This window comes from Oryx dammah, unplaced genomic scaffold, assembly GCF_014754425.2.
Source record: "Oryx dammah isolate SB20612 unplaced genomic scaffold, SCBI_Odam_1.1 HiC_scaffold_28, whole genome shotgun sequence".
NCBI classification, from domain to species: domain Eukaryota; kingdom Metazoa; phylum Chordata; class Mammalia; order Artiodactyla; family Bovidae; genus Oryx; species Oryx dammah.
The window spans coordinates 111014876-111028055 of record NW_024070212.1 but is presented as its reverse complement, the minus strand read 5'-3'; the positions used below and the strand labels follow the sequence as shown (position 1 = coordinate 111028055).

At 39.6% G+C, this 13180-nt stretch overlaps 1 protein-coding gene across 17 annotated transcripts in view; it reads left to right on the top strand.

The window, feature by feature from the left end:
- Positions 1-13180, top strand: part of USP40 (ubiquitin specific peptidase 40) — an 83430-nt gene that overhangs the window by 50097 nt on the left and 20153 nt on the right. For all 17 annotated transcript variants that reach the window (XR_005719435.1, XR_005719441.1, XR_005719436.1 and 14 more), the window contains 5 exons: positions 912-965; positions 1736-1824; positions 3233-3319; positions 10551-10587; positions 12588-12652. Coding sequence is in view for 9 of the 17 variants with exons in the window: in XM_040231792.1 (XP_040087726.1) it covers positions 912-965; positions 1736-1824; positions 3233-3319; positions 10551-10587; positions 12588-12652 (332 nt within the window). In the remaining 8 variants the exon portion in view is untranslated. The remainder of the gene's footprint in view (positions 1-911; positions 966-1735; positions 1825-3232; positions 3320-10550; positions 10588-12587; positions 12653-13180) is intronic.

The following is a 13180-nucleotide window of genomic DNA, read 5'->3' as shown; positions in this document are numbered from 1 at the left end:
TGTAATCAGTGACCAGTTCACTTCACTCTTTAAAGCATGTCAGTAACTGGTCAGTACACAGCTGCTGTTCATTTCAACACATGGACAGCAAAGTGTGTAGTTTATGGTCTCCTTTTCTCCCAGTGATAAAGCCAGGTGATATTTTACCAAAAAAAAAAAAAAGTGGAAAATTAGCCAACAACAGTGAAAGTGCAGGCAAGAAACAAATATATATGGAGCCGATTATTGTCATTCAAGAGACTCAAGGTCTGCAGCCAGAGGAGCCAGTGAGCATGAACTCACAGAAGTGAGGAAAGTGGTCATGATGAAAAGTTATGAAGATAATCCCAGAGGAACTGATGCCGGCACAAAACTTTATGTTAAAGGAGCTCTTGGAGATATTTCACGAAATTGAAACTGCTAAGCATAAAATACTGGAAGCTGATCCAGACTCAGGGGCAGAGAAGATGCTCACCCTGTTCTGCGAGCTGTATGAGAAGAAAGCAGGCCCTGTTTAAACAATTCTTGATCTGTTTTTTGCAAAGGAAACATTCTAGTTCTCCATGTCTGTAGTGTTTTAAATTAGAGTGTAAATATTAGTTTTACTATTTTTTTTTCATTTCACTGTACACATATAACTGACAGAGTTTTAATGTTTTGACAGAAATTTTTAAAAGTCACAGTGCAATCATAATTTTTCTGATTAAGATTTCTCTGCACAGTTTCACCTTACACAGGTGTCCTTATGGTTCTGTGCTGCCGCGCAAAGGGAAGATTGCCTGTACGTGGTTTTTTATTGCTGGGTGTTTTTTTTTTTTTTTTGTCTCTTGTTTGTTTGTGTTTTTCAACTTCTTGCTAATTAACACAGTAAAGTATCTTTTTTATTTATTTATTTTTGTTTGCTGCACTAACCAGCATCTTTTTATTTATAGCTGAGAACAGCTGTTTGAGGCCTATTGATAGAAATGGGAAACTGCTTTGTCCAGGTAAATCTTTTTGTTAGCGTTCAAAAGCTGACACGTAATCATGCCATCTGTCTTTGTCAACATGTTTACTTTAAACAGTGACTTCTAATACCTAATATTCTGAAGGTACCTTTTATAAACTGATTTATAAACCATACTGTCATCCAAGTGTCTTTCTTATGAATTACAGAAAGTCTTACCCAAATTTCAGTCACCTCTGTTTACTTTCTGAAGAAAGTAAAACATCTTTCTTCCTGATTAACTAATGCTCATTTTAGTCATGGTTTTAATCTAGTTACATCTTTCCAGGTTTATTATCAAAGTTTTTGTTTTGCTAATTTTATTGCGACACCAGTTATCATTGTAACCAGAGACTTGATTCTTACCTCTGTAATGCATCTTGTCATTAGACTTAATCTACTCAAACTGTTCATGGTAGTCATCACAGCAGCTTTAAACTTGAAAGAAGCTAATCCATCATTCATGAATCATTTCACAATATTACATAATCCTTGCAACCAACAGCTTTCTGGTTTTTATTAAGTATGAATCTAGAACATTCATAGCTGCCTCTTACTTCTTAGCACTGTTGTACAGATAACAAGAATAATGTGTTGTAGAGTAAGAAAATCTGAAACCAAACAACTAGTATATAATCCTTTTGCTTGGAGGACAACTCAGTTTTCTTCTTTAACATTCTTGATTTTTAAAGAAAGATGATCTCAGTGTATTCTTTTGCCCAAAGAGGTAGGAATTAGTAACATTTACCATATTATCAAAATTCTTTATAGTGCCAGACAGATGCACTCTGAAGGAAGCAGGACTGAAGATGGGAAGTTCACTGGGACTGTGTCCTGGAAAAGCACCAACGTCCTCTCAGGTAAAAGGAGGTCACCTGAAAGACCAAAACCCACCTTCCCATGATTGGAAGTTCTTAATTGCAAAATTCTTTCCTTAACTACTATAGGAATACTATTTTTCTTAAAAATTTTTCCTTTTCCTTAGATTATACCTTTTATCTATAGGAATATATCCATATAGTTAGTTCTCTGTGTTTAAGTCAAAAATGTTATGTCAGAGTATATTCATAAAATTGTTTTCCTGTGAAAATTTTGTGGTTAAGGGGGATCTTTAAAGTTGAATGGCCTCTAGTTTCAACCACCATGATTCATAAATTCTAAAATTCACCCCTTTCCTCTTACATTTTAATATATGTGAGATTTAGATGCATCTTACAGTCAGTGGCTTCCTACAGCTATAGCTGGTGCTGTGCTTTCTTTCTTCAGTTCAGTTCAGTCGCTCAGTCGTGTCCGACTCTTTGCGACCCCATGAATCGCAGCACACCAGGCCTCCCTGTCCACCACCAACTCCCAGAGTTCACTCAAACTCACATCCATCGAGTCGGTGATGCCATCCAATAATAAGTAACAACCAGCAGTATTTTAGATTTAATGAAATACAGTGTACTGATTTTGAGCTTAATTACTGCCTGCAATAATAGACTCACAGCAGCTTTTTTTCTTATCAGTGTTGATTTTATATATAAAATACTATCAGACTAACCTTTGCCAGAAGCCCTGCCTACTTGATAAACTTTCATTACAGTCCAGAAGGCATAATGATGTCCTTACTATTAGGACTCTGTACCAGGGTAAGCTGAACTCATATATCAAGATCCTCCTGGCTCCTGGATCCCTGTTATGGAACTAATCCACTTCATTAGTTTCCCAACCACCCCCCACCCTTAATTTGTTCTTCCCCAAACTCTAGCAAATAGTAGTACATGACAAGCTCAGAGAATGAGAAACATGACAAGTGAAGTTGACTAGAAAGGGAAAATAAGGCTGTAAGAAACTGAACAGACAAGAGATCAGGTTTACATTTTTTTCTTTGGATTTCTGGGAGTTGAAGTGTATGGGGCCTCTGGACAGAAAATAAGATCACAAACTAAGGACTCAGAAAAAACACAGTTAATGCTTACAGTATACAATAATTGCAAATCTCCTTGAGGAATGACTGAGAAAGAGATGGAGATCATAGTAGAGTAAATAGCTGTGAGAGATGTTTATTAGGAATAAAAACATTGGTGATAAAGAATCTTTACTTTTCTAGGTAGTCAAGATTATTTAAATTATAACTTTACTCAACATAAGAGTTGTTTTTACATAATTTGAGATTTTTATTAATGTTTTATGATCATTAGCCTTTCTCTTTTGGAAATAAATTATATATTTATAGAATTTTAAAATTCAAATTAAATTGTGTTTATACCTCTGTTTCAATCATAGCTGTTCCTGTTTTTCGCTTTGGGAAGTGATGTTCACCCTGGGACAGAGATGGAGATCATAGTAGAGGAAACAATATCTGTGAGGGATGTAAGTTATTTTACTTTGGGAGCCAGGGTCTGTGGGTGTTTGGGGTGGGGAGCAGCGGTAACCTGTATTAGGGTTTTGCGATCCTAAGGCTAGGGTTTACATAATATCCTTTAAAGAATTCTGTGTACTCACTAAAGGAGTACTTTGGTTGGCTTGAAAGTTGGTGAGCCAGGCGTGGTTTTAAAAATAAGATTATTTTTTTTTTCTTTTCTGATTACTGATAATACATGTTTATTGTAGAAATTTGGGATGTATAAAAATGGATTAAAAGAAAAAAATGAGAACTCTTCATTATCTCTTATCCCATTAATATTCACATTTTGGTATATTTCCTTCCAGTGATTTTACATTATGTATACACACATAATCTGACACACACAGGTATGAATGTGTGTGTGTGTGTGTGTGATAAAGCAAATAGTTACGTTGGTATCACTGAGAACAGGGACTTTCAGTATTGGAAAATGAAGAGACAGATAACATCAATGTGGTTATAAATAAAGCCTGCACTCCTGAATTTTAATTAGAAGAGTCAGAATGAACCTGATGTATTTTTTCTTTAAAAAATTATTTTTCTATTGCTGTCTCCTGAAACAACTTGTAGAAACAATGAACAACTAGTAGTAGCAGGCACCCCGGCACCCAGACTGTGGTTGCTAAATACCATTTGCAGGAAGGAACTAGGACTTCTTGGAGTAATGGCTTGTCCTGTCGCTAGGTCAGGAAAGTGTGTGAGGAACCCGGAACATCTTACCACAACAGAAGCAGTAAAGAGATGTCTGCAGAGATGTCTGAGATTAGCAAAGAGTCAGGAGCCAACCTTGAAGAGAAGCGTTTGAACCTCAGTGGGAATAATAATGAAATCTGATTCACACATACATAAAATCCATGAGTTCATAATGATCTTTAAAAATATGCTGTTCATTGTTAACTAGTGAATGCCAGGGAACCATAAAGCAAAGAATCAAATATTTATCCTGTTTTTCTTTTGCAAACTTTACCTCACAATAACAAGATAGATAATGAGAAGATTTTTTTAAATAGACATATCCCAGCTAATAAAATGAAGAAGAAATTTTAAACTATCACCGTTTTTCAAGTCCTAATGAATTAATGGATCTAAGCCATGGTCCTGAAAAACTGCTAACAGCCCCAAAAGAGTAACACCCAGACATTTAGAGATTCAAAGCAATACCCATGCTCTTGCCAAAACATAAAACAAAACTGGACCTGAGTCCAATCAAGGTCTGAGTACCAGTTTGTAAGTTCAGGGGACAGAAAGTGAAAGTGAAAGTGAAGTTGCTGAGTCGTGTCCGACCCTCAGCAACCCCATGGACTGCAGCCTACCAGGCTCCTCCATCCATGGGATTTTCCAGGCAAGAGTACTGGAGTGGGGTGCTATTGCCTTCCTGTTAAATGCACCCCAGGCCAGCAGTCAGCACAGTTCCCAAATGGAAAACTTCTTCAAGAAATCAATAGCAGAGTTACAGGAGACTTAGGGGAAATAGCAGGCAGGCACAATGTATAGAATTCATATGGGCCTTGATTCAAACCACAGGAACTTAAATTCAAACATTGACAGGATATTCGTTATTTAGGAATTCTATATCATCATTATTTACCAGTTACGGTTTTTTAAAGAATCTTCATCTTTTAGAGATGAGTACTGAACATCAATAAATGAAGCGATACCTGACATGTGCTTCAAAAAAGAATCTGGGGAGCTAGACAGGGGAAATGGGTGGAGGTATTGACAAACAAGACAGGCTGCAGCAGGAACTGAGGCTGGAGATGGGCACTTGAGGGTTCATTTTACAACCCTCTGCATAAGTTTGAAATTTTCTGTGCTTAAACATATTTTTAATAATATATATTTTTTACTCTTTGCTATATGCTGTAAATATTTTCCCAGTTTTTCATTTGCTTATTAACTTTAATGAGTTTTTTGTTGGGGGTGGTTAGCTTTAAAAAAAGGTTTATTACTGACTTACTGCCAGCATGAAATTCATATCACAGGAATCAGACATTAGAGTGTCCCTGACACCCCTCCCTCCGCTGCTGTTACCTCCTTCACCTCTCATCCGAATGATCTCCCTGACAGGGTTTGCTAAATGATTGTAAGGAGGGATGTGGGCTAATTGTGGATTGGATGCTATCAAGAGTTAGGGGCAATTTAGTATCTTATTTATGTTCATACATTGGAAGTGTGAAGAGGGACTGGAGATACCGTTGGTGGAAAGGCAGCAGCTCCAGAGGAAAAGATGGTTAGTCCTTTGTGCCTGGGGTGTGACCTTGGGTAACTTGAGTGTTTTTTCATTTTGAAGAATGTGTATGTCTGTCTTTTGTCCTGAAACCATTGTAGGCAGACTCCTTCCCCATGCCTCCCCACTCCCCTCCCCAGGGCTGAAACTGCTGTGTCAAGGCTGTCAGAGGCCACCGTGTTACTGTGTCTGGTGAGCAGGTCCCAGTCATCTGCTTACTTGCTCTTTCAGCAGCAGTAACATACTTGACGACATTTGTCATTTGCCATTAGAAGACCGCAGCTCTGTAGGTTTTCATCCCATTTCTCAGGTCTCCCCTTCTCAGTCTGTTTGCTTTTCTCTCTGCCTTGTGAGCACCTCATGCTCAATTCACAGATGCCGTACTCATATATCCAGCTACTCCTTGGCTGTCTGATTGTCATCCCAAATGATAGCACTCCCACAGTGGAGCTCCTGACCTCTCTCAAATGCACTTCACTCACATTTTCCTTTTCTGTTATGGTGGCTCCATTTTCCACTTGCTTAGGCCAAAACCTTTGAAATCATCTTTGATTCTTTTCTTTCTTTCTTCATTACCAGGTTTTCCAAGAAATCCTTTTGGTTCTACCATCAGGATTTATCAGGGATCTGACCACATCTCATTCCCTCACTGCTTTCACCGCCTTCACCCCTCATCTGGATTATTCCAGCAGCTTCCTAACTGACCTCTTTGCTTCTAACCTGGCACCTCCCAGGGTACATTCTTACAAAGAAATAGAGCGATCCTTTAAAGTTAAGGCCAGTCAGTCCTCTACACACAGCCCTCCTCTGCTTTCCCATCTCACTTGGAATGAGAGCAGAGCCCCTGAGTGACCTTGCAAGGCTCTTGTGATCTGGCCCTTTGGTATCTTTAAAAAAAAAGAAACAAACAGAACTTGTAACTATTACTCTCACTTGTTCTACTGCAGCCAAGTTGGTTTCTGTGCTGCTGGGCCTTTATCCTGGTAGTTTCCTCTGTCAGAAGCACAGTTAAGTTAAATGCTTAATCGCTCATTTCCCTTAAATAAGAGAGGCCTTGAGACTGTGGTTTTCTTTGAATCCACTTTTCTTTGGCCCCATTCTGTGTTGTCCCCGTCATCATTTTCTAAACAGTCTTTAATCCTATAATTGCTTTTATCTTTAATCATACAAGTAATTGTGGATTTAGTCTTACTCTTTAAACTTCACAGGGAACTAAAAATCCTCCTTAGTTACCACCTTATTCTTGTCCTTTCCTCAGAAGTCACTTTCGTCATTGGATAATGTAATCCCATCCACATCAATAGTGTATCCTCCCACACCTTCTCTGTGTGTGTACCAACGTGTAGTATGTATGTACATGTAGAAATAAGAGCTTGACTTGGTTTCTTTTAAAATCATAAATGGGATCCTAGAACTTCGTTTCACTTAAAATATTTTAAAGATTTTTTAAGGCCAGTAAATATAAATCTCATTTATCCTTTAATTGTTTTAAGACCTTTTCTAGTTTATGTAAACGTTCCCGTGTCAATCCAGGGGTGTCTGGATTGTTTGCCATTTTCCTGTAGGCCAAGCAGGGCAGCAGTCATCATCCCTAGCCCTCTCCTTTCTGCTCAGTTATAGCATAAATCAAATTTTACTTACTCCTTCGCCCTAAATCTATTTAAGAATATTTCTCAGCTCAAGAAGTCGGGAGTCTTTAATGACTGTTGTTGTTTTGCTCTGATGTCTGCTCATCATGTCTCGTTCATTGAATTGTGCTGCGAGCTCACAGCATGCACAGTTTTCCCCTTGTGAGTTGGTCTATGATCAGTTGCTTCTTGGATAAATAAAAGCTAATCTCCTCTTATGAGAATCAGTTCAGTTCAGTCGCTCAGTCGTGTCTGACTCTTTGCGACCCCATGAATCACAGCACGCCAGGCCTCCCTGTCCATCACCATCTCCTAGAGTTCACTCAGACTCACGTCCATCGAGTCAGTGATGCCATCCAGCCATCTCATCCTCAATCGTCCCCTTCTCCTCCTGCCCCCAATCCCTCCCAGCATCAGAGTCTTTTCCAATGAGTCAACTCTTTGCATGAGGTGGCCAAAGTACTGGAGCTCCAGCTTTAGCATCATTCCTTCCAAAGAAATCCCAGGGCCGATCTCCTTCAGAATGGACTGGTTGGATCTCCTTGCAGTCCAAGGGACTCTCAAAGAGTCTTCTGCAACACCACAGTTCAAAAGCATCAATTCTTTGGTGCTCAGCCTTCTTCACAGTCCAACTCTCACATCCATACATGACCACAGGAAAAACCATAGCCTTGACTAGACAGACCTTAGTCGGCAAAGTAATGTCTCTGCTTTTGAATATACTGTCTAGGTTGGTCATAACTTTTCTTCCAAGGAGTAATCGTCTTTTAATTTCATGGCTGCAGCCACCATCCACAGTCATTTTGGAGCCCCCCAAAATAAAGTCTGACACTGTTTCCACTGTTTCCCCATCTATTTCCCAAGAAGTGATGGGACCGGATTCCATGATCTTCGTTTTCTGAATGTTGAGCTTTAAGCCAACTTTTTCACTCTCCTCTTTCATTTTCATCAAGAGGCTTTTTAGTTCCTCTTCACTTTCTGCCATAAGGGTGGTGTCATCTGCATATGTGAGGTTATTGATATTTCTCCCGGCAATCTTGATTCCAGCTTGTGTTTCTTCCAGTCTAGTGTTTCTCATGATGTACTCTGCATAGAGGTTAAATAAGCAGGGTGACAATGTACAGCCTTGACGTACTCGTTTTCCTATTTGGAACCAGTCTGTTGTTCCATGTCCAGTTCTAACTGTTGCTTCCTGACCTGCATACAGATTTCTCAAGAGGCAGGTCAGGTGGTCTGGTATTCCCATCTCTTTCAGAATTTTCCACAGTTTCTTGTGATCCACACAGTCAAAGGCTTTGGCATAGTCAATCAAGCAGAAATAGATGTTTTTCTGGAACTCTCTTGCTTTTTCCATGATCCAGCAGATGTTGGCAATTTGATCTCTGGTTCCTCTGCCTTTTCTAAAACCAGCTTGAACATCAGGGATTTCACGGTTCACGTATTGCTGAAGCCTGGCTTGGAAAATTTTGAGCGTTACTTTACTAGCATGTGAGATGAGTGCAAATGTGTGGTAGTTTGAGCATTCTTTTGCATTGCCTTTCTTTGGAATTGGAATGAAAACTGACCTTTTCCAGTCCTGTGGCCACTGCTGAGTTTTCCAAATTTGCTGGCATATTGAGTGCAGCACTTTCGCAACATCTTTCAGGATTTGAAACAGCTCCACTGGAATTCCATCACCTCCACTAGCTTTGTTCATAGTGATGCTTTCTAAGGCCCACTTGACTTCACATTCCAAGATGTCTGGCTCTAGATTAGTGATCACATCATCATGATTATCTGGGTCGTGAAGATCTTTTTTGTACAGTTCTTCTGTGTATTCTTGCCACCTCTTCTTAATATCTTCTGCTTCTGTTAGGTCCATACCATTTCTGTCCTTTGTCGAGCCCATCTTTGCATGAAATGTTCCCTTTGTAGCTCTGATTTTCTTGAAGACATCTCTAGTCTTTCCCATTCTGTTGTTTTCCTCTATTTCTTTGCATTGATTGCTGAAGAAGGCTTTCTTATCTCTTCTTGCTATTCTTTGGAACTCTGCATTCAGATGCTTATATCTTTCCTTTTCTCCTTTGCTTTTCGCCTCTCTTCTTTTCACAGCTATTTGTAAGGCCTCCCCAGACAGCCATTTTGCTTTTTCGCATTTCTTTTCCATGGGGATGGTCTTGATCCCTGTCTCCTGTACAATGTCATGAACTTCAGTCCATAGTTTATCAGGTACTCTGTCTATCAGATCTAGGCCCTTAAATCTATTTCTCACTTCCACTGTATAATCATAAGGGATTTGATTTAGGTCACACCCGAATGGTCTAGCGGTTTTCCCTACTTTCTTCAATTTAAGTCTGAATTTGGTAATAAGGAGTTCATGATCTGAGCCACAGTCAGCTCCTGGTCTTGTTTTTGTTGACTGTATAGAGCTTTTCCATCTTTGGCTGCAAAGAATATAATCAATCTGATTTCGGTGTTGACCATCTGGTGATGTCCATGTGTAGAGTCTTCTCTTGTGTTGTTGGAAGAGGGTGTTTGCTATGACCAGTGCATTTTCTTGGAAAAATGCTATTAGTCTTTGCCCTGCTTCATTCCGCATTCCAAGGCCAAATTTGCCTGTTACTCCAGGTGTTTCTTGGCTTCCTACTTTTGCATTCCAGTCCCCTGTAATGAAAAGGACATCTTTTTTGGGTGTTAGTTCTAAAAAGTCTTGTAGGTCTTCATAGAACCATTCAACTTCAGTTTCTTCAGCGTTACTGGTTGGGGCATAGACTTGGATCACTGTGATATTGAATGGTTTGCCTTGAAAACGAATAGAGATCATTCTGTCAGTTTACTTATCTGTGCATGCTAAGTCACTTTAGTCACGTCTGCCTCTTTGCAGTCCTGTGACACGCCAGGCTTCTCTGCTCATGGAATTTTCCAGGCAAGATACTGGAGTGGGTTGCCACTTCCTCCTTGAAGGGATCTTCCCGGCCCAGGGATGGAACCTATGTCCGTAGGTCTCCTGCATTGGCAGGCGGGTTCTTTACCTGGGAAGTCATGGTGAAAGCAACCTAATTAATCATATCTGGTCAGAAATACACTGTTAGTCCTCATAAGAAAATCATACTGCAGACCTGGAAGTGGATGAATGTATAGGTTCTGGTTGTGAACACTGGAAGCTTTTTTTTTATGCTGATTTGGCACCTCCTTAGCCCTTAAGGAGTGTCTACCTAACCAGTTAACCATGTATGTCTTTATCTATTTGAGAGTTGTTAAATATAATCAGACTCAGATAGTCCCAGGGTCAAAAGAAAGGTGTTTCTCGTACTGTAACTCAGAAACAAAACTACAAATGAACATAATTTTTTTTCTTAACAGTGTCTGAAGATAATGCTGGACAAATGTGGCCTCACAGGTGGGTTACAGACTCTGATGATGCATAAGCTTGTCCCCGTCCTTTACTTGTAATGCATTTTCTATAAGCCTAATGAAAACTTTTCAAACTTGTTTTTCTCCAGGGTTGTCAGCTATGTACATAATTCTCCTGATTCGTCTTTGCAGGCTAAAAGAAAACTAGTCGTAGGTTAGCCTCCATCTAAGGAAGGAAACCCTAGATAGGCTCCAGCAGAGATACAGAAGAGATAAGGTTAAGATTTAGACCCCCTGGAATTTCCTAGATCTTTTACTGATTTTTTTTAACCTCATTAATTCAGCATTTCAGTAAGTTGTGTTTGATCCCAGTATTTCTATGTAAAGAAGGAATGTAATATGAATGAAAAAAATAAACCCAGGATATTTTGAAGTGGCTCCCCAGGTGGAGCCGTGTGAGCGAGCTTGAGGAGGCATCAAGCTGGTTTCAGTAGACTGAGAGCTTGCCGTTCTCTGCGCCGGCGTAGAAGCCTGGGGTTCCATCACCCGGCAGCGACGTTTGCTTGCTCAGGCTCAGGGCCCTCTTCTAGCAACTTACTGCGGTACCTTGTTTCATCTCCACACTAGTCCTCCCAGCAGGGATCCTCACTTGTTCCCATTTCTTAGATGCAGAGAATGGCTAAACAGCTCACCCAGAGTTATACCGCAAGTAGCTAGGTGGCTCTGATTTCACAACTCTTGATTTCTTTCTGCCATGCTGTGCTGACGTAATGGTGTTCACTCTTAATTTACTGGTATTGTTTTTTTTAAACATATTAAGTTAAATATCAATACAACTTACTGCATTTAAAGAGACTTCCCAGTTGGTGCTAGTGGTAAAGAATCTGCCTGCTAATGCAGGCAGACTAAGAGACACAGGTTCAATCCCTGGGTCGGGAAGATCCCCTGGAGGAGAGCATGGCAACCCACTCTAGTATTTTTGCCTGGAGAATCCCACAGACAAAGGAGCCTGGCCGGCTGCAATGCATAGGATCGCACAGAATCGGACACCAATGAAGCGACATACCTGTGCTGCGTTTTGAACTAGAAATAATGTCAAAAGAGGGTCTACAGTGAAAGTGTTAGTTGCTCAGTTGTGTCCAACTCTTTGTGACCCCATGGACTGTAACCCACCAGGCTCCCCTGTTCATGGAATTTTCCAGGCAAGAATACTGGAGTGGGTTGCCATCCCCTTCGCTAGGAAACCTTCCCAACCCAGGGATCGAACCCGAGTCTCCCACATTGCAGGCAGATTCTTTACTGTCTGAGCCAAGAGAAGGGGCTTCAAACCTGTGGCCTGTGCAGGATAAATATGAGATCTGTGTTTATTTCCTGGTCTGGAGCTTCTTTTGGTGAGTGGGGGAGTTGATTGTTATAAAACATCACTAATTTTTTAGTAACCAAGATTTTCAACTTTTACTCAGCTCCCTCTCCTCAAAAAAAAATTCTCTTCCCATTTTGTCAGTGTAATAAACATGCTGAAAATCTGAAATCTAATTAACATTTGTAAATGTTCTTTTATACCCAATTCATTAAACTGCTGTACTGAACGCAGTTTTTTTTTTAGGATAACTGCTGATTGACAGGAACAGTTTTGTTGTACATGTTACCAGTTGCTGAGTAACATTAGCGTGCGTCCAAGACAACTTTGTGATTTCAAAAGGGATTCTATGCTTGTATGTACAGCTGTTTATACTTAACATGTGATGTAGACATGCATATGTACATGTAAATAATAAAGGTATAAATAGACACTGCATACTAGTACCAAGTATTTTTATTTGCAGGCATATAGTACTTGGTGGAATAGACAGAAGATTCACCAAGTTGGGGCAGCAAGTTAATTTTTTTTCATGCTCTGAAGAGATGATTTACTTTTAAAATTAGTCAATAATTACTAGATTATATCCCATTTGATATTCATTTATCCAGAAGGGTCATGCCTGGAAAACTCATAAACCATATTATTCTGACTTGTTTTCCATCCTGATTTTGATTCCTTCCTAGGAGACACATGGCATTTACGAAAAATGGATTGGTGCTTTGAAGCTGGGGAGCCTTTATGTGAAGAAGTAAGATTATTTCTATACATTTCATTTGCAAAGTGACTGTTTTGTGTTTTCCTAAGGATACCACCCTACTCATGTGAATAAATTCTAGGGAAAGCTTACTTTTTTTAGGATACAAGAATCCATATGTGGATCTACTTTCATTTCTTCTCACTGTAGTTTTTTTCAGAGTCAGAGGGAAAGTTTCAGCTAAGTGGGAACATATCTAACATATATATTGAGTCCTCTTTTGATAAGAGAATATGTCTCTAGTGGTAGTTCTTCATTAAGAGGCAGAGAACTACAGAGAACAAAGGACCAGTGAAGAATTTGAAGATATGCTCTCAATTTTGAAACCTGAATGTCTTAATCTCAAGAGTTTCTTTGTAAGTTGATGATGGCAGAATTCGTCTTAGCAGCCAATCACTTAGGCTCTGCTTCAAGCTGCATCTCTAAATCCCGCCAGACACTTAGGATAAGATGTAGGAGCAAAGTTATTATAGGATGGTTGGAGTCTGGTTACTCTTCTTCCTCTTGTTTTTGATTTTTATA